This window comes from Urocampus carinirostris, chromosome 1, assembly GCF_059441175.1.
Source record: "Urocampus carinirostris isolate Australia breed hairy pipefish chromosome 1, RoL_Ucar_1.0, whole genome shotgun sequence".
NCBI classification, from domain to species: domain Eukaryota; kingdom Metazoa; phylum Chordata; class Actinopteri; order Syngnathiformes; family Syngnathidae; genus Urocampus; species Urocampus carinirostris.
The window spans coordinates 74209877-74231214 of NC_142349.1; the positions used below are offsets into that span (position 1 = coordinate 74209877).

Here is a 21338-nt window from a genome sequence, read left to right on the forward strand (position 1 = left end):
TTCTTTTTGGTGTCAATACTCTGGGGGGCTAACTGAATTACTTTTTAAATGAATTAACTAGTAGCCGTTTTTAGTAAACAGGCACGAAAATGGGTGGGTGGTTAAAAAGGTGAGAAGGGTCTTAGAGGAAATGTGTTATTGTCCACTGTACAACCCCCAAAAATATTGATACTTTATTCTCTAAAGCTAGCCTGCTCCTGACCAGGCTAGTTTAAGCTGTTTTGGATCAACTGGCCTGGATTTCTTTATTCCACCTTCGTGCAATATCCCCCAGGCAACTACGCGGTAACTCACTACAACACACTCTTTTCGATATCGTAACGTTGTCACATAGATCTGCGTGCCAAGGGATTAAAAACACAAACTCACCAAATAAATCAATAAAGTGTGTTTGTGTTCTTGTTTACTATGTAGGGATTTCCATGAACTGCAATGATCGATCTTGGAAATGAGCAACCTTCTAGTCTGTTCACAATCTAATCTATGTATTAATGTATGGGAGAAGGGTTCGGGCTTGTTACCTTCTCGCTGAAGACAAAGAACGGGGAAGGGTAGGCGGGGTCCTGGTTGGTGAAGGGGCAGTTGACGGAGGACTTGTGGATGAGGGCGTTGCGTCCTTCGGTAGTGAGGATCTTGCGTTTGTCCTTGTGGAAGCAAACGTTGGGGTAGGAGCCGAACGTCAGCAGCGACACCACGATGTCAAGGTTGTTGTCAGGCCCCACAGCTGTCAAGTTCTGCGTCAGGAGGCACTCTGCAAGGGACGAGACGGTCAGTAGAGTGATTCCAGCTCTCACTTAAAAGAGTTGACTCTTTCAGCTCTCAAACAGCTCCTACGTTTTTGTTTCTTTAATCCATATATGCGCAAAATAACATATGTATATTATGTATATACATCCCGGAGTTAAATCCCCTTGAGGGAGATGGCTAGAGTCAAGAACACACTCACATTCTTTGACTCTTTCTGGGAGAGTGATGCAGAGGAGGGGATTCCCGGCCCCCTCACTCAACCCCAACTGATCGTTAAGAGTCATTAGGTGTGCAAAAAAACGTGATTAAAAAAACTATTATATTATTGAGTTATAAATGCTTTCACGTTTTCACTTTACAATGAACATTTAAGTTGTTAAAACCTTTTTATGCAAAGCAACTCGAAAGTGAAGCAACCTAAAATGTCAAAAGAAAAACAGACACAATAAAAAGGAAATGAAAAAATATCCACTTTTCTGTGCAAAAACAACAACTAAAATACAAAAACTTTCAATTTGTTACGTATTTTTTAAAAAAGGTAATCATAGGACAGGACAGGTTTCCAGAAAAAACTGGAAATAAATATCTAAAAAAATACAGATCTACAAAAAGAAATGATCAAATACAAAACAATTTTTTTGGGTGGGAATACTCAACAAATTGAAAGTCAAAAGTGCATATTGACCCATCATGTGCACCTTGAAGAGGGGAAAAAGTCGGTACATATCATGTGCACCTACGAGACAAAAATGTGTCTCAAAGGGAGCTTGCTCCTTAATGATAGGGTGCTGGCTCTTGTTGTTTTACTTCAAAGAGCCAGTTCGTAGAGCCGTTTCGTCTGTGAATGACATCAAATCCAACGCTCCTTCAAGAAATACAACCAACTTAAAGGGAGTTGTTAAGTCAAGTTTATTTGTGACACCCTTAATCACAAAGGGTCTCAAAGGGCTGCACAGACCACAGATTATTGCAAACCACAGACTATTATGACACCATCCCCTGATCTAAAACCTACATGAGGGCAAGAAAAACCCAAAAACCTCGACATGAGGAAAATGAAGAAACCTTGAGAAGGGACCGCACATGAGGTAAGTAACAACTCATTACTCCAATCACAAAATAAAAGATTCGAAGGGAGCCGGGTACTTGTTGGTGGAGCGCCAGCTCTGGTTATTCACTTTAAATAACTGTCTCGTTAGGCCATTTTGTTTACCAACAACACATCACTATTTCAAAGGGAGGCGTCTCCTGAGTGGAGGGAAATTGGCTTACTTTGATTACTTTAAAGAGCTGGTTATAGAGGCATAACGTTTGTGAACGACACATTAGTATCTCGATCCATGGGGATCCAGCTCCCATTGTTCGTATCAAAGAACCAGCTCAGAGAGCTCTTAGTGAATCGTTTGAAATCACATGGACTTTCGAGGAAAAATAAACTGGCTCCCGATTGGTGGGATGCCAGCTCCCATTGTTCACTTCAAACAACCGTTGTGTTCACCAACCACACAATAACACTCTGCCGGGTTGGGAGAGCTCACCTTCAGGAAATCCGGCGTTGACCAGGATATCCTTGAGCTGGACTTTGGCCTCCCAGGTCATTCTCAAGGTAGCCATGTTGAGTCGCTTATGCTCACAGAAGCGACTCTCTGCCTCCTCACCGTTAATCCTGGAAGGGGGCAGAGTCACGGTGGCGCGTTCGTACTCGGGCTTCGGGCGGGGTGGCACTCACCTGACTTCGTCCCAGGCCTGGAAGACGCAAAGGAGCGCCACGTGGTCCGAGAAACGGTTGCCGGCAAAGTTACGGTGCACGAATCCCAATCGTTTGCCTTCGCTTACAAACGGCTCCTGGAAGCAGGACGCCGCAGAGATGGTGCACACTGCGTCGCCCACACTATGTGCAAAAAGGGAGGAGTCGGGACAAAGCTGCAAAAAATGGTGACAGAAGCGGGACGGGACACTGACTGGAAGATGCAGCCCATGATCATCATCTTGCCCAGGCGTGGCTCGATGGGCAAGCGGGCCAGGATGCGGCCCAGCGGCGTCAGCTCGTCGTTGGTATCCAGCGCGTCCAGTTCTGCACAAAAACAAATGCAGTTTTCTTATAAGTTCATTCGTTATTTAATATTGAACACCTGCAAAGGAGATCGTTTTTGAGAGGAAGCCCCACGTTGGGCTCCACTTATTTTGGAGAGGACGTCGTTGGGCGTCGCCCCAAAATATACGCAGAGACAGAAATATGACAAAAAGGAACGTCCTTTTTTTCAGCAACATTCATTTAAGCCATGTTCAAAATTCGTCCAAGAGACGCTGGGCTTTATACTGTGTTCAACAAGATCACGTGATGTTTTTCCTCGGATTCCAAACTGTTTTTTCCGACCCCGACTTTGTTCGGTCAACATCTTGTGACTTCTTGTATCAACATCATCTCATAACATTCTGCCAGATGTCTGCACACCAGGCTTCTGATCTACAGTTAAACCACAACAATTGCATAGGATGCCAGGGTAGTGGGTTATTTTGACCATTATAAACTGTTACATTACTGTCACCATTAGCCATTCATGTTGCTTTTAGTTTATTTCCGCACCCTTCTGGGCGGATCTGCTTGTAACTTCAATGATTTAACAACAAGAAGGGGCTCAGGGGACAGCCTTCAGAACAGGTTGGAATTTCTTATCTGAGGTTTGGACTTTCTCCCTTGTTCTCCTTGCATGTTCAAAATGCATGTGTCTTTTCTCCTTAATTGGTGTGTTTACTTAACTTTAAACATGAAAATGGTGAATCATGTAGTTGTTCTTTGATTCCACACCCTTTAGGGCAGATGTTTTTTAAACCTTGAAGATTTTTAATAATAATCATGGAGGACCTTTATAACACATTAGGAATTTGGAATTGTGAGGTTCAGGTGAACCTTGTAGGTTATTTTGTACAGTCCAGCTTCATCGGTCAAGATTTTGGAACAGGAATTTGTCAACCGGACATTCTGTTATGACCTATATTTCATGTTGCTGATGTCTGTGTATTGTCTCTTGATGCCCTTGCGACATCTATTGCAGCCTGGTCATCCTAGAAAGGCAATTGCCTCATGTGCAGTCCCTTCTCGAGGTTTAATTTTCCTCGTGCTGAGGTTTTTGAGTTTTTCCTTGCCCTCATTTGAATTTTAGATTAGGGGATGCTGTATTGGTAGTCTGTGTAGCCCTTTGAGATTTATTTTTATCAAGAGCTATACAAATAAACATGACTTGACTCCTGTTCTCCCTGAAGGTTCAAAATTCATTGTTGTCTTCTGTCCTTATTTTGAGTATCTCCTAAACTCTAAACCTCGAGCCAGATGGTGTTCATCTTGATGATTTTATTCAGTCCTTTCCTACAAAACAAATGTTATCGGGGTGTTCTTACCTCTGAGCGTGTGCTCGGCCTCGATGACGGCGTCGAGGGGCGGCGGCTCGATGGCTTTGGACAGGAAGTGTCCGATTGCGCCCAGTCGCAGCAGTTTGATACTGAGGGCCACCTCGTGTAGCGGCGTCCTGAAGATCTCGGGAGTTAAGTGGGTCTCCAGTCTGTAGGCAGGAGGACGCTTGAGTTTTGAGGGGATTACGGGGGATCGCGGCGGAGGTCGTACTTGTCGAAGCGGGCTCGGCTGCAGAGGTGAAAGCAGAATCCGGCTCGGACTCTGCCGGCCCTCCCTTTCCTCTGCTCCAGGTTGGTCTTGGAGGCCCACACTGTGGCATAGTTGGTCATGTTGTTGTGCGACGTAAATAGCTTCACCTTCTGCCTAAGAGTCAAAGCAGGAGGGGAAAAAGAGGGTGTTAGAAAGAAGAGATACAGTAGGACAAAGGGAAAAAAAGAGAAAGTGGGGGGATTAAGGGATAGAGACCAGGGGGGAATGAAAAAGAGAGGGAAGGAAAGTGAGAAAGATGGAGTCAGAACAGGTAGAAGAGAGAGAGAGAAATGGTGTGCAATAAAGAGTGGGAGAGAGAAGAGAACAAGCGATAGAAAGGGAGAGTGAAATTGATGGAAAGAGAGGGAGAGGGGGAAACAAGAGAGGAAAAGGGGAGAGAGCAGGAGAAAAAAATAGAGCGCGGTAAAGAGGAGAAGCAAGAGGGACAAAGAGACACAGAAATGAGAAAGGGAGAGCCATAGAGTAAAATAAAAGGAAAGTGAGAAAGACAGAGTGAGACGGAAGGAGAGAAAGATAGAGGGAGACCAAAAGAAAGGATGTAAAAAAGGGGAGAGAGAGGAATATAGAGAGTGAGAAAGGGAGAGAGCAGGGAAGTGTAGGGAGGAGTAAGAGTGGCAGAGAAAGAGGGAGTGAAAAGGAAATTGGGAAAGAGAAAGGAAGAGAAAGAGGCAGAGAAAGTTTGATAGAAAACAAGAAAGATGGAAAGAAAGGAAAAAGGAGAGGGATAGAGAGAAATAGAGGCCATGGCGCCACTTACTTGCAGGAGTCAATGACGTAGACCACATCGTTGATGGTGATGCTGGTCTCGGCGATGTTGGTGGACAAAATCACCTGCGGGCAAAATAACGGTATGATGGCAGAGTGTAGGTGGACATGGTGGGCACAGTGGGCAGGCCACCCACCTTCCTGATGTTGTCAGGCACTGGATCAAAGACCAGCCTCTGCTCCTCGCGGGGGATCTGAGAGTGAAGCGGGAGGATGCGGTAGCGGCTGTTCCCTGGCAAAGAACGAAAGACACGTTGGCAAAAATGTTAGCAAAACGCTGCCATGCTCACCATCAGCGTCAATTTTTTGTTTTTTTTTACATTGGGATATACAATTACAAATGAACATACATTGTACTTTCTTTTTTTCCCTAACAAGTGCTTATGTAAAACAATCGGACCTCACAGGAATACTGGATATAGGATTCACACGCTAGCTAACACAAGAAACCCCTCCACCACGGCTCGTCTTCATGTGGTTAGCCAAGTGCGTGAGTACTTAAAAACATACGTGCACATCAAAAAACTAAATAAGTAGTAGGTTAATTGTTTCAGCCTTTTGAATGAAGTGATTAGTGGAAGCCATAATGGGAAAAAATGTGTGGAGGACCCTCTCAAAGTGCACTCGATCTTTTCAAGTTTCAGAAAGAATGTGGTGTGCTTGAGCTTTCGGAGCAGACCGTATTGCCTCGCCCCAGAAATATACACAAAGAGCAGAGAAGTTTTGACGGGGAGGGAAATGTTAATTGATATTCGTCAGCGTTCAAGACAGCGTTCTCATTTGTCTAAGAGACAACCGGCTTTCTTATACCCTCCGGAGCAAAAACATCACGTCAGCCATATCTCGTGTTGTTTTTCTCTTACTGGCCGCATGCTTCCAAGAATTGACAGTGTTTTTGCAATAGTCCGCATGTTTCTCATCAAAAGTCGCCGTGACCCAGCAAAGTTCCTGACAGCTTCGCTGACATTTAATCTCTGCCTGGAATTTCCTGTCTAAACAAATGTGTCCTCATTATGTCGATAAGCTCCGACTTCATTATTCTACAACAGAGCCACAAAGAAACTGTAGGGTACCTTGGAGATTTCCCATGCAGTAATAAACACCGCCTTGCTAGCAACTTCTTTTGGGTGGAATTTAATGAAATAGAAGTCTCCATTACACCAAAAATTGCTATGGATGGGGAAGGTTGTAAATTCACCTGTACAATAATTACCATAGCTAGAAAACAGCCCTGCCAAAAGTCGTGCAAGTTGGGGCTGCAGTCGTTCATATGACTCAAATTGCAGGTATATAGCAATGGCATTTATCACACCTATCGAGGACACCTGGATAGATGCGAGAAAGTTTGGACTTTAAATTGGATAAGCCCCAGTGGCCTAGCACAAGAGGTTAAAATTGTATTCAAGAGATTGCTCTTCCCCAAAAATCATCAGCAATTTGTAGGCCCAGTTACCCTGGTGTCACTTACCAAAGTGCGGGCTGCACTCCAGGTGGCGTTGCATAGCGTAGATGAGGTTCCATCCGGGCAGGAAAATCAGGACGGCTCCTGCGACCTGCAGCGTCTCGATATACTTGAGCAAAGCCTCTACTAGCTCAAAAGAGGTTTCCTTCTCGCTCAGTTGCGCCAAGGAGCGCTTGGTCTCCATAGAGTACTCGGGCCCGCAGATGGCGTTGCAGTTCACCTGATCGCAATGAGGTGGCGCTACTTTCAGACAAAATGGACAAAACCAATAAGGTGCCCCTCATTATGACTCACGTCATCGTCTCCGCCGCCTTCTTCATCTTTGTCTCGCTTCTTGCGGTCAGCAGGAGGCGGCACAAAGTTGGTCATCTGCACGCAGTCCTCCAGGAAGTACTCTGCGCCAAAGAATGGGCACTCATCAATTGGTAGCACATTGCTCAAGCCAATTAGCCAGCGCTTAAAAACAATCCGTTTTTAAACAGTGCAGACATTTTGAGCACAACAACTACATACAAGATTTATTTATTCCTGGATTGTGCTCATATTTAAATTTTCTTCAATCTTAAAAATGAACTGACAACCAATAACTTTTTTCATGGTCGTCATAGACTTTCTGGACTAGTTTACAGGCTGGGGGCGTCGTTGCTGTCCTGCACTTTCCGGACATTTTCAACGTCTTACCTGGTGTTTACTATTCTGTGTACAGTAATGCTAATTGTGATTCACCCTGGTCAATCCTGGAAGGGGGATTACCATCCTGTGCAGTCCTTTGAGACATTTTTGTGATTAAGGGCTATATAAATAAATGTGACTTGATTTGACTCAAATTCAAGCACTATTTAAGAACTTTTTAAAGGCTATTTTCCAATTTCTCCAGTACCATTGAAAAAAGATATCCAGTGTGAATCATGTATTTATCAAATCCACCGATAAGCACACGATTTACACAGGTTTTACAAGTCCTCAGATATGTCCGGAATTAACATATGCGATTTTTAGACCTCAGGTACGGCAGTTTTATTAACTCATTATTATCAGGTATAAAAATTCATGTTATTTTCACACTAAACAGCTAGGGGGCACTCTAGGCCTGTGTTTATAATTTCAACCTTGCCGTGTTGAACACAAATGTTCAGAAGATACCGGCGTCATTTCGCCAAAGTAAATATTTTCAACTTGCTCAAAATGGATTTCTATACAAGGACCAATGCTCTGTGCTTTACTGTTAGGGGTGTGTATTGATAAGGTTTTAGCGATTCTGATTCCTTATCGATCTAATTCCTTATCGATTCTCTTATTGATTCTCACTGCGGAAAAATTAAATATTAATACAACAACAGATGGACCAGGGGACTCTAGTGTACCTGCAGCTGCACACTGGCTACCTGCAGCCTGATTCTGACTGCCAATTGTGTCATCTGAATTAAAACGTATTTTTAAGTGAGAGCTGGATACACACAGTTGCGCAAAATAAACCTTTTGCCACGTCTAAAACCTAACGTAGCTAGCTAATCGTTAGCACGCTAGCTAGGTTGTTTATGTGCTGTGGCAAAACTGTCCTCTTGTCGTCGGAGCACCTCAAATATGGTGCATTTTTTCAGTTTGATGCCATGTTTGGCCAGCCAGGTAGTTTAGCGTGTTGGTGGTATTACCCCCTTTCGCCGAGATGGCTTTTTTGCATGTATGGCATACTCCTGCATCGTCTTTTTGAGTGAAATACAGCCACACATTCGATCGTTTACTGCGAGCCGGCGACATCTCTGCAGCTAATATGATTGGTCGAGCAGCGACAACCAATAGCACAAGGATCGACGTCACCGGACCCTGCTTTGGGTTGCATTGGTTTGCTATGTTCGCACCGCAGCCCGGGTGGGATCGATAGTGGAACCGAAATAGTTTTACTACCGATTCCAAGGAATCGTTGAACTGCGGAACCAGTTCCAAATTAGAACCGGTTTTCGATGCGCAGCCCTATTTACAGTTCTATTTCCTTTCCTCCAAAAATGAAATACAAAGTAAGTTTGCTAGGGGGGAGAGGTATAACGTGGGGCACACACACCGATAATTCAGAAAAACAAAATACTGAACGCACCAAAAAGAATATCATATTCTGCAAATTACACGCAGCAAATAGCGAAATAGGCAGTTTGTAAAGCTTGTACGCTACTGGCGAGAAGAGGAAATGAGGCGGCGATGACTTAAAGTGACAACGCCATACAAACTAATGCCAGCTGTCGTTAATTACGAGGAAAGAAGAAATGCTGTGGCAAAGCCAGCACACCAGAGATTTGACATGATTTTAGGCAGGCTCATTTTTCTTCATGAAATGATCTGCATTTATATAGCGCTTTTCAAGTCAAGACTTCCCAAAGCGCTTTACAGTGTGCTTCACATTTCCCAATAGCGGTCGTGCAGCCATGTGAGGCGGTAACCTGCGTATTGGGGGTCTTAGGGGTTCAGTGTCTTACCCAAGGACACTTCGACATGTAACACGGAGGAGCCGGGATTCGAACTGCGATCTCTTGATCTACCTCCTGAGCCACTGCCACCACAATAAAAGTCAAGCATTTTAAAGATTCAAAGGACCCGTACAAACCCTTTGCCATTTTATGGGGATAATGGCTTTGTTAAATGGAGCGTTGAAACAAAGTGGGGCCTTACCTTGCACGGAGAAGGTGCGCCCAAAGACCTCGATGACAGGGCAGTTGAAGAAGTAAGCCCGGAACATGCTGGTGTCGATAGTGGCTGACATTAGGATGACGCGGATCTGCGGGAAGGCCTGGACCACGTCCCTCAAAACAACCATCAGGAAGTCCGTCTGCGAAAGACAGTGTAGGGAATAACGCCTTACAAAAGAGCGCAAATACTTTTGTCTGTAACGAGCACTCCATGCATTATTAATAACAATTTGTTACTCAACTGTCATTACCACATGGTACGTTACTTTGCTACTTATTAAAAGAAGATCAGGAATTACAATGTCCTGTGATCTCTAACTGTTCGTCCTTCACTCACGATGTAACATACAACACTTAATTCGCCAGCAAGATGAAAGGAGGGTGGGCGTGTTTTTAATCATCTACACAGTCCACCATCGCAAGCATAGAGCACGAGAACACTGAATTTCTTGTCGTGAAGATATTCTCCCTACCATATAAACCCGCATCTGAGCAATGTTTATGGAAAAAGGAGTTTAAATATAGTTAATTAGTAAAAGTTGGTGGAGTGCGAGGTATTGCACAGAGTGAATCAAGGAAGCAAGGTTTTGGGTGCTCTGAGGAGAGTGATGAATAACAAGAGTATGGATGTTAAGAGGGGACTGTATGAGAGTGTGATTGTGCCGACTGTGTAGTATGGTGCAGACATTTGGAGCCTGAACGCAGATTTAAGAAGGAAATTGAATGTTTTTAAGATGAAGTGTTGGAGGACTATGTTAGGAGTGACAAGATTGGATGGATTGAGAAATGAAATTGTGAGAGACAGAACTGGAGTAGTCGTGGAACTGAGCAAGCATGTTGATAAGAGAGTACTCGGTTGGTTTGGACATATGGAGAGGATGGATGAGGAGCGAATGTTGAAGAGGATCTACAGAGCAGAAGTCAATGGAAGGAGACCAAGAGGAAGGCCGCGATTGACGTGGATGGATGGTGTTATAAGTGCACTGCAGGAAAGAGGTCTAAATATAATGGAAGCTAGAGCTCGTGTTGGTGATAGAAAGGAGTGGAGAGATGTTGTGAAAGGATAGTGGGATTGTGGACGCGATCTTAAGGATGGGCTGGGCACCCGTATGATGCGGCAGGGGTAAACCAGTGAAAGCTGTCGGGCCCTGCTGTTGAACAAAAGAGTGTGTTGTGTCACCCTGACCCGAGTGACATGGCCGCTTTCTGGTGTCCCATTTCATCTGGAGGGACGAAAGCATGACCAACTTAGGTGCCGAGGTGCCTAACTTGTTTGGGCAATTGGGTTGGCCATGGTCCAAAAATTTTTGTGTGTGTTTTTTTGCTATTTTTTTCCCTTTTATTTCTTTGTTATTCTATGTGTTTGTCTTGCTGTCGGTCACCCCTCTTGAGGGATATGACCAAGGTAGATAGATAGATAGACAATAAAGATAAGTAAAGTTAAGTTTAACTAACTTTTGGAAGAGTTAGGCGACTTCCTCCTCCGTGGTAAAAAGTGGACCCAAAAAAAAAAAAAAAAAAACGATCCAACTATTTTCTCAACCGCATCAAGCTTTCTTATTTCACTTTCGTTTCAAAAGAAACGACTCACCTATTTACACCAATCATATTGAATGGATGCACGCGATATTAAACAATAAAAATGTCAAAGTTCTTAGAGCGCTAGAGATACAGTGCAGTGTGTACTGTATACACACTAAAAAGGAAGTAGAAGGCGTATTTCTTCTTCGGGGTGGATGCTTGTTGACCTCTCACAGCGCCATGCGGCGGAAAGAAGCACTACAACACTGTCCTTTAATCGGATAAAGCTGCACAATACACATTCTAACTTACAGCAATGTCCGGATATTTTTCGACATCCCGAAAAAAATGTTCGTATCTACCGTTTTGCGTGAGTCGAATGGTCATAAGTAGGGGAGGATCTGTATGGAAATTTTGGAGCGGTTTGAAGCCAAAATGGGTATGAAATGCCTCAGCTTAGTGAAGATTTGCAAGCTATAAGGCTGGCACAAGCCAAAAAATATGAAAACTGTTCACTGCTTTCGCAGGTTGGTGGACACCTTCTATATTTTTTACAATGTGGAGAGTTTAAAGCAGTTTTAAGGAGTCTACTTATATGTGATGCAGGTTTATATAGGAACATAAAAGGTCCTTTGTAACTAGATAGTTACTTTAAGTGTATGGGCTACTGTTAAGTGTCCATTCTGTGGGGTTATGGAATTTTACATGAAGTAATTAGTAACTGTAACTCATGATTGTTTTTCAGTAAAGTGCTAGATTTCGGCGGGTAAGGGTGCGGGGCCAGCCGAGGGCCGGCGACTCACGTTGATGTCCCTCTCGTGTATCTCGTCCACGATAACATGACTGATTCCTCGAAGTCCGGCCTCTAACTTTCGCAGCAGCACGCCTGCAGGTGACAGCAGTAGGCGGGGTTATGGGGCATCACGTGACGGCAGAGGGCGGGGTTTGGTTGCCAGACGTACCAATGGTGCAGAAGAGGATGCTGCCGTGGGGGCGGGGCAAGATAGACTCGAAACGCACGCTGTAGCCGCAGCTCCGTCCCAGATCTTCGGCCCGCTCGGCCGCTACGCGTTCCGCCACGGACACTGCGCTGATGCGGCGGGGCTAAGAGATGGAAAACACCCAAAACGACACAAATATTATTTGTCCGGTCACATTTTATCCACCAATGACGTCAAAAGAATGAAAAAACTGCCCTTATCAACATGACTTTTTTTATCTCCCTAGAAAAGTCATCAATAAAATGCCCACTGTTGCCCATAAGTCATTTTGAAAGGCACTGTCAGGACCTTGCTTTAAATGTCACTTGCACACTCTTGCCAGAATCTAACCTTTGTCTATATCCCAATAGTCTAGTCAAGTCAAGTCGTTTTTATTTGTGACGCCCTTCATCACAAAGAGTCTCAAAGGGCTGCACAGACCATGGATTATTGCAAACCACAGACTATTATTACACCATCACCTGATCTAAAACTTACATGAGGGCAAACAATGAACATATTATGAACATAAAATATTGGTTATTCATATGCGAGTAGAAGTGTGTTTTAAGCTTAGATTTAAACATTTACACCGAGGTTGCAGATCAAATCTCAGGGAATTTGGTGTTTTAAGTCAAAATATAGAGTTTCCAAACATTTCATATACTTTTAAATGTAAATTTCACAGGCAGTAAGTATATGATTAAGGCAAATTAAATGAAAAAAGTATTAATGTTGAAGATCATAACATTTATTCTGCCAAATCTGAATGAGAAATTCAATAGAATGTGGATTATGTTTGCACAAATGTTCAAACATGTCATTTGTAGGAATCTTGAAGACTCTACAATAAGAAGCTTATCAACTTTAGCCATATTTCCATATTTCTTTGCTAACTGCAAGAGCGCTTCATTTCAATAAGACCAGAGCGACAAAGCTGTAAAAATGGCTGATTGCAAGATACTGATCAAAACAATGAAAAACAACCCGTAACTTCATTGGCAGTTTTGCAACACCTCAGTATATATACAGTATACATTATTGTTGGACTGCAACCTTTGTCCATATCACAATGGTGTCCAAAATATTCTGCAATAAACTTAAAAATATTGAACTTGGTTTTGCTGAATTTATTCATTCTTAATTCTAAAAAAAAAACCTCCCATTATCAGATATATTTTGCTTAATTTATGTCGTATTTTGTATTCTTTTTAGAAAAACAAGATAAAAATATAGTAAATTAAAAATAGTTTAAAAACATAGTAAAATCTTACATCACAGCAAAACTATTAACCAAAATGGATAACCATTTATGACCTACCCAGTACATTTCATAAGAAAAACGTCATACTGTCAATTATAAAAGCTTAACAAAAAGGAACATGGTGTGGAATAATCTTTTTAATACTTTCAACTGTCGGTGCTTCTCAAGATTATCTTAATGATAAAAAGGTGCCTAGCTTAGTCAACCTCACTTAGAAAGAAACCGCACATAATAAAAATAACAATAGAACATTTTACTTCCAAAGCGCCTCTCAGGACGACCAAGGTTGCTGTAGACAGAATAGCAAACAAAAATAAAATGAGAATAAAGCAATCAATACAAAATAAAAACAAAATGTGTTCAAAAAAGCGGGGCGGTATGAGAGTGTCCAGCCGGTGGCACTAATGCACCAGAAATACCCAAGGAACAATCAACATTATCAATACAAAGTGCATATTTCATAATTTCCTATACAGTAGTGTAGTCAACTACGGAAGATTTGTAGAATTCGCTAGCACTGCTAACCGTACATTGGAAAGGGTGCCAAATCGAAGAAAAAAAAGAAAAAAGAGGACCTAAACTTACCTGCGTGACCACGATGTTGCAGTCTGCGGCGTGTCCCTCCTTGACAAAGCGGTCCAGGATGAATTGGGGCACCTGAGTGGTCTTTCCGCAACCCGTGGCCCCTCGGATGATCACCACCGGGCTGCAGTCCACCGCAGACATGATGTCCTCCTCAAACTGCTTGACGGGGAGCTGCTCGCGTTCACTCAGCATCTGGCCAAATAGCAAAGACATCGTTGGCGCTTTCTGCCTAGCAACGCACTCCTTCCCACCGGAGGGCGCCAGCAAAAGCTCACGATACATATTTGAAACTCGAACAAATTGGGTCAAGGCACGAAACGCGCAAATACACATACGAACAAACAGGTTCAAGAAACTGACCTTGTGAAGGTCGTTATCGTGCTCCAGACGTTGCATCATTTCGTCCTGAAGGTCTTTACTAATCTGCTCCGGAGTGCACTGAAACAAAAAGACACCGGATTGAACCACATCTGAGATAACCAGCACTGGTAAACTGTTTGCATTTATATAGGGCTTTTCAAATCACTTTACAATGAGCTTCACACTGACGTAAACACACATGGCGACAATTTAAGGACAATTTCGGTCCCAAAAGGAGCACTCAATCCCCAAAAGCATTCCAAACTGATGGTTTCAACCAACAGTTGAGAAAAATACCGAGGGCTTTCCCAGAAACAGACGAGGAATATAAAATAAAATAGAAAATATTTATTATTCATCGATACCGATAATTATCGGAAAAACGATCACACATTTTTTTTGTCCGCATTTTAAGTCGAATCATTGCCCCCGGAGTGAAAGTTGACAAAACTAGAACCAATCTTTAATGTCGGAACAAAGAAACAAGGTGACAAACTACTACACAGCATTTTACAAATATGAGGAACATTAAAAATAATTCAAAGTTACTAAAATGAGGTAATCAAATCAAAAACCATTGCACATAACCTGAGGTAGACCTGCAATCCCGCAAAAAGAAATAACCATAAATTAACTAATTGTAATTTACTCAGCAACATCCATCCATTTACCGTAGTTTCCGCACTGTAGGGCGCACCGGGTTATAGGGCGGACCCCCAAAAAATCGTTTTTGGTCCTATATCTTCCATAGATAAGGCGCACCGGATTATAAGGCGCTACAATGGGAACGTGGACAAAACAGTCAGATGATTCAGTCCAACTGATTACCCCCTTAACATTCCCAAAGCTTGCAAAGAAGCAAATACGTGTCGTAGACACGTGCGGATGCGGTGTCCGTACGATGTCACTCAAATGCATCGTGTCAAATATCATTCGGAAGGTTCAAGTCTTGGGATTCAAGAAATGCCAACCATTCCTTAGTTTCTAGTTTCTTTTTCGCTCGCAACTTTACTGTGCATATGACAATAAACACTTGGAATTGAGTTTAATTCACTCAACTCATCACAGCAACATCAGCAGGACAAAGACTAGGAACCTTCCCGTGGTGTCCTGCGAAGCGCTCTCTCCCGGGGGAGCCTTACGAATCCAACTCAGTCCACTCAGACTCGCTCTTTCTTTCTTGCTCCTCTCTTCTTCTTTGTCTCTCATTTTCTCTCTTCCCCCTTTACACTCTTGTCTCTCATTTTCTCTATCCCTCTCTTTCCTACTCTCTCCCCACCTCTCTCACTCTCTTTTCCCCCTTTTTGCCTTTTTTTCCCTTTTTTCTGTCTCTTTCTATCTGTCCCTCTCTTTCTCTCTCTTCTACTCTCCTCTCTCTGTTCTTCTTAGGGCGGGCGACTTCGAGAGCAACCCTGGCCCCCAGTCCAAATGCCAGTGGTGCTTTCGAACTATTCGCTGCGACCACACCCCAATTACCTGTACTACCTGCCCACGGGGCTTCCATAAATCATGCACCGGCCTGTCCGAACGTACTAAGGACTTTAGAGGCTTCGTCTGCTTGGTTTGCTTGGGTCGCACCCCGTCAGGCCTGGCGGCACAGGACAGTCGCAGCCCCCTCTCCTTCGGAGAACTACGGAGCCTCCCACGAGCGAGTCTGGCTCTAATATGGATTACCTTAGGCGCCTTGAGTGACTCAACGACGACGACGACAGCAACATCAAGATCGTACTAAAACAAGATACCGGGAAAATATAAAGCCGCATAGCTCACCTAAGTTCTCACGTTCAATAATGATACGCAATCATGGTCTTCTTACAACCGTGAGTGTAGTCAATCCAGGAGAGTAAAATCTTTACAAATACAGATTAATGAAACATGTTTCTTTATGGCGTAGTTTAGCAAGCTTGCTATTCGGTCAGCTTTTTCGGCCAATTGCAGGGTTTGTTTTGGCCCTCTAGCCAATCCGAGGCTCCGAATAACTTCAGCCAATAGCGATCGATTTAACGGATGATTGACACATCTTTTTCGGCCAATTGCAGGGTTTGTTTCGGCCCTCTAGCCAATCCGAGGCTCCAAATAACTTCAGCCAATAGCGATCGATTCAAATGATGATTGACACATTGGTTAGCCAATGAAACGCCGGTATATAAATCCCAGCATACACCGCGGACTACTCCACGTTCGGGGGGAAATCGAGTCGCGGCTGTTGTGTAAATTGCGAGACCTTGCGATTTAATATTGAGCCATATATAAGGCGCACTGTATTATAAGGCGCATGGTCAGCTTTTGAAAAAAATTAAGACTTTTAGGTGTGCCTTATAGTGCGGAAAATACGGTACTTCCGGATCGGGTCGCAGGGGCAGCAGCCTCAGCAGGGAAGACCAGATCTCCCCATCCACAGGCACTTTATCCACCTCTGGTTTTAGTTACTGTTCTACTGCTGCCAATGGGACTTGTCTTGGTTTACAGGGATAAAAAAATGTCGACATGATTTAAACTTGTGGAAGCTAGAGCTCTTGTTGGTGATAGGAATGAGTGGAGAGGTGTTGTAAAATGATGGTGGGATGTTTAGACCTGTTCTAAGGGATGGGCAGGGCACCCGTATGATGCGGCAGGGGTAAACCAGTGAAAGCTGTTGGGCGCTGTTGTTGAACAAATGAGTGTGTCGTGTCATCCTAACCCGCGTGACATGACAGCTTTTTCGTGTCCCGTTTCATCTGGAAGGACGAAAGCATGACCAACTTGGGTGTCGAGGTGCTTAACCTGTTTGGGCATTTGGGTTGGCCATGGTCCAAAGATTTTTGTGTGTGTTTTTGTTACTTTTTCCCTTTTAATATTTTCTTTGTTTGTTTATGTGTTTGTCTTGCGGTCAGTCACCCTTCTCGAGGGATATGACCAGGGTGGATCGATAGATAAGATTTATTTGCCTGTCCCTGAAAAATAGAAGTCTCTCTACTGTCTGAGTAATGTGCCTAATTGGTTTTAGGTAGGGCATTTTTCTTTATTAGTACAAATCCGCTGTATGTTTAGAAAATCATATTTATTGTACCCCTTTTTGTTTGTTTTTTCATTATTTGCCACATAATATAATCAACGCCATGCTATATTTGAGAAAAAAAATAATCATCTGATTGTTTAGCTAATTGTTTAAATAAACTGCGACGAGTCGACTTTAAAATAGGCGTGAGTTGAATCTCTACAAGAAACGGGAGAACACTTTTGCAGAAAATGAGTTCTTGCAGCACAGACTAGAAGAGATTACACTATTATACTAAAACAGTTCATACACCTTTTACATGGCCAAATTCGACCACGTTTTAAGCATTTCCAAGTCAAGTTCCCAATTTCTCCAGTACACGGGATCTTTGTCTCTTTACTAGTATTCTTGGGCGCGATGTCTTACAAGACAAAGGCATACAAACTAATGCGATCTGCAGTCAGGCACGAGGAAAAAAATGCAGTGCCAAAGTGAAGCCACCAGAGCAGGCGTGTCAGCGTCATTTTTGAGCAGGCTTGATTCACTTTCCTTCATTTGATGCGCGGTCTATGAAGTCAGAATGCCAGGAAACATGTCAACAAATTGACATGTTTCATACAAAATTCAAGCACTTTTCAAACCTTGAAAAAGCCCCATTTAAACACAAAGAAGAATAATTTTAAGCACCCGTATGAACCCTGTAAAAGCGTGACTCACAAATGCGAGAGGTCCGTCGTCGATGTTGCTTCCGGTCCAGGGGTTCCAGTTCACCTGAGGTGGCGACCACGGCACCACGCCGGCACCGCTCTGCCGCTGAGATGGTTCGAAAGTGGCCATCTTGGGGGCCACCAAAGACACCGGCTCGCCGGGGTTGGCGGGCTGCAAGAGGAAGCGCTCGTCAGATTGGGTTTTTAACCGGGAGCGTGCGCCAAATACCATCCACTCACAGGAAAAGGGATCTGGACCCCCAGCTCCTCTACAAAGAAGGAAAGCTGCTGCTGGAGGTCCTGAGACACTGACACGTCGTAGGCTTCCAGCTGTGGACAAAAACGTTCAGACTTGGAGTCAATTTGGAGGTTTGATATTATGGCCACAGTGTCAGGACTTGCAGGTTAAAGAGCGCCTCCTTGGATTGCAATGACCATAAATTCCGGAGTACAGGGCTCACCTGATTAAAAGCCACATGCTCAAATTTAAGAAAAAAACACAATTTTGTTTTCGTACAAGCGGCACGGGATTTGAAGCCACAAGCTTAACGGACAGAAAAATCAACTCATGTCCATTCCTTGCATTTTAAGCTGGGCACACGCCCGGGTTGTTTACGTCACGGGTTTTCCGGATCATGTGATCGTTCAAGATGGCGACTACCACAGAGTCAGTTGACTAAGACAAAAGAAAAAAGTCCAAACACACAAAAAAAAAAATAGAATGAGAAGAAAAGAATAACAAGAAAAAAAAAACGGAAGAACATAAGGAAGTAGAGAACGAAGAGAGAAAAAATTAAAAGTAAAAGAAAAAACAATAAAAAACAGTAAAAACAAAAAAAAAGAATGAAAATAAAAAAGGAAGAGAAAACAAAAAAAAAACAAAAATGAAAATGCAAGAAAAAAAAGAGATTGAAATAGAATGAAAGCGAGTCAGGAAATTGTTTAAAGAGAAAGAAAGAAGAGACAGAAAAGGAGAGAGTAAGAACAACAGGTTTTTGGGGTACCCGTTAATCGCAGGGGGAATTTGGCATGGACGCCATTGTTTGCAGAAGGCAAATGCAGACCCACCCCAATGACAATGAGGGCTGCAAATGTGGCATAAAATGTGGGCCCTATATGCCTGGATCACAGCAAACCATACTGTGGACAATAGTGCTAGAGGTGAGAAATCGTTTTATATTGTGGTCGCCGCGGTGACGACGCAAATTGCATTCACTTGTCCTTACTCAAGAATTAAAGGGAACTCCAGCGACTGGACGATGATACTATGGACACTAAAAGAGAACTATAGTGCTTTTGAAAGATAACTGTTGTTCAATTTGGATGTATATAGTCACATGATGAGTCGCATGATCTCAAACTCTCCCTTTAGTCAGTACAGTACTTTGGGAGAACGTTTTTGTCTCACTCCCGCTTATATATTTGAATCCTGATTGAGTTTATGAAGTATCGACTACTTAGCTTGTTGAAATTGACAGCTGCGTACACAGCCCGCAAAGGTGTGTCTTAATCCAGCACGATGTGTTACTTTTCTTAGACATTTCCCCGTGGATTCTGCCAAGAACGCAATCTCATGTACATCACCAATAACATGACGGGGCATTTGGCTACCGAAATCATAGTTTCTCATGCCGTTTACCGGTGCTTCATTGAAATTCTTCATTCTGACATTCAGAGCATTGAGCAGAAATCAGTCACATTTAAAAGAATGTAGTGCCGAGTGGTCCAGAATTTACAGTAGGTATCATGTGATTTATTTTGGGTCCACATTTGTTTTCTATGGCATATATTTGTCAGGTTTTTTTCTCTACATATGGACAGATTGCTCCTTCATAAAAAATTTGAAAAAGCAGACACCTTTTCGCCATCCTTCTTCTTGGTTAAGCCCGAGAACGCCTCTATCACCCCCAAGTGGTAAAGCTGGCGCACCAGCGACAGGGCGCACGACTGCGCCGCCAGCTTCTTGTTGGAGCCGTGTTCGCGTGCCGTCACACCTAAAGACAACACGTGTGTCCATTCACAATCTGCACAAGTGTCCCAGAAAACACAGCAACCATGTTGGGAATCGCTTCCAGCAGGTCGGCCATTTTGAAGCCGACTTTGGTCATTCGGACTGAAATGTTGTCGCCTTATTGATAACTTCCATTAGAAATGCAAAAATGGCGTTCAACTAGAGGTAGAGGTGTCAAACATAGGGCCCGCCAACCGATCCTAGTCCAGCCGGCGAGATTATGCTGAGAGAAGCACGAGAGAAAAATGAATCGCAATGACCTGCAGTTTTTAATATGTTTGATGGATGTCGCCATTGGATTGGCAATAAACAAAGTGGCTACCACACTGATCAACCAATAGGTAAAAAGCTCAGCCACTTTACCCTACCTCTCATTTGAATAATATTTTGTTGTGACTAAATACATAACAAAAAATGGGAATAAATAATTGATAATATGCATAAATAAGGGCAGCACGGGGGCGCAGTGGTGAGCGCGTGTCCAGCACAATTCTGAGGTCATGAGATCGAACCTTTGGTGTGGAGTTTGCATGTTCTCCCCGTGCTTGCGTGGGTTTCCTCCGGGCACTCCGGTTACCTCCCACATTCCAAAATCATGCATGACAGGTTGATTGGCCAGTCTGAATTGTCCCTAGGTGTGAATGAGCGAGCGAGTTTGCCCCTGTCCTTGAGCGACCTGCAATTGGCTGGCAAACAGTTGAGGGTGTCCTCTGCCCACTGCCCGAAGATAGCTGGGATGGGCTCCAGCATCCCCGCGACCCTACTGAGGATAAGCGCAGCAGATAATAGATGGATGGATGCATAAATATATGAATATACTGCATCAATGTCATACATTTTGGTATGACAATTTATTTATGTGTTTATTTATATGGGATATAAAGTATTTTATGACTAAAAGTGTGTCCTACAATCTGGTGCGCCGTATACCGCAGAAAATACAGTTATTAAAATTTGAAATGCATTATTACAATAAAAAAGGCTCATTCTTAGGGTAACCATTTATGAATGAATCTATTTTAGTGGACTAAACTCGATTTCATTATGTTAGTTTGTGCTATAAAAAAAACGTTTTCTGAGGTTTTTTTTCCTATGCAAACCTAGCCAATATAGTGTTTTTAAACTAATGTGCCTTATAAACAGATGTGCCTTATAGGTATAATGCTATTCCAAAAGACTGCCTTATATGATACGCCTTTTAGTGCAGAAAATATGATATTTACAGCTATTCTTATACTTCTACAATTTATTTCAACATACAGCATGATTGGTCCTTCATATTTGCTAACATGACGACCCTGAGCTCAAATGATTTCGAATCCCTTGACTTAAAGCTTTTCGCAGCTCTCGACTGGCATGAACTCTGAACCGAGGACTAAGCGATTCCCAACGCGGCAACTCAAAAGAGGCGGAGAGGTTCTTACGGCGGCCCAGTTGTCGGACAAAGAGTTGCATCTCAGCTATGAAGCTCCTGCAGGGATTACACGTTAGACGGCGGTACGTCCGCCGGGCGGTCCGCAACAAAACTCACCTGACAGCGTTCGTGTGTTTTTCTGCCGGATTGGATTCAGCTCCTTGGGTTGGGGCGGGCTGGCGTCA

The 21338-nt window shown here is 43.3% G+C and overlaps 1 protein-coding gene across 1 annotated transcript in view; it reads right to left on the reverse strand.

Annotated features, from left to right (window-relative positions):
* dhx9 (DEAH (Asp-Glu-Ala-His) box helicase 9) overlaps window positions 1–21338 on the reverse strand; it is a 35563-nt gene that overhangs the window by 6849 nt on the left and 7376 nt on the right. Inside the window, exons 7-25 of the mRNA XM_088350619.1 lie at window positions 21164–21210; window positions 19586–19722; window positions 17969–18058; window positions 17739–17900; window positions 14045–14122; window positions 13685–13876; window positions 11818–11959; window positions 11659–11741; window positions 9318–9474; window positions 6951–7051; window positions 6663–6876; window positions 5332–5426; window positions 5187–5260; window positions 4370–4522; window positions 4147–4307; window positions 2710–2821; window positions 2477–2638; window positions 2286–2413; window positions 522–751 (exon numbers count right to left, since the gene is read on the reverse strand). Coding sequence (XP_088206745.1) covers window positions 522–751; window positions 2286–2413; window positions 2477–2638; window positions 2710–2821; window positions 4147–4307; window positions 4370–4522; window positions 5187–5260; window positions 5332–5426; window positions 6663–6876; window positions 6951–7051; window positions 9318–9474; window positions 11659–11741; window positions 11818–11959; window positions 13685–13876; window positions 14045–14122; window positions 17739–17900; window positions 17969–18058; window positions 19586–19722; window positions 21164–21210 — 2518 coding nt within the window. The remainder of the gene's footprint in view (window positions 1–521; window positions 752–2285; window positions 2414–2476; window positions 2639–2709; window positions 2822–4146; window positions 4308–4369; window positions 4523–5186; window positions 5261–5331; window positions 5427–6662; window positions 6877–6950; window positions 7052–9317; window positions 9475–11658; window positions 11742–11817; window positions 11960–13684; window positions 13877–14044; window positions 14123–17738; window positions 17901–17968; window positions 18059–19585; window positions 19723–21163; window positions 21211–21338) is intronic.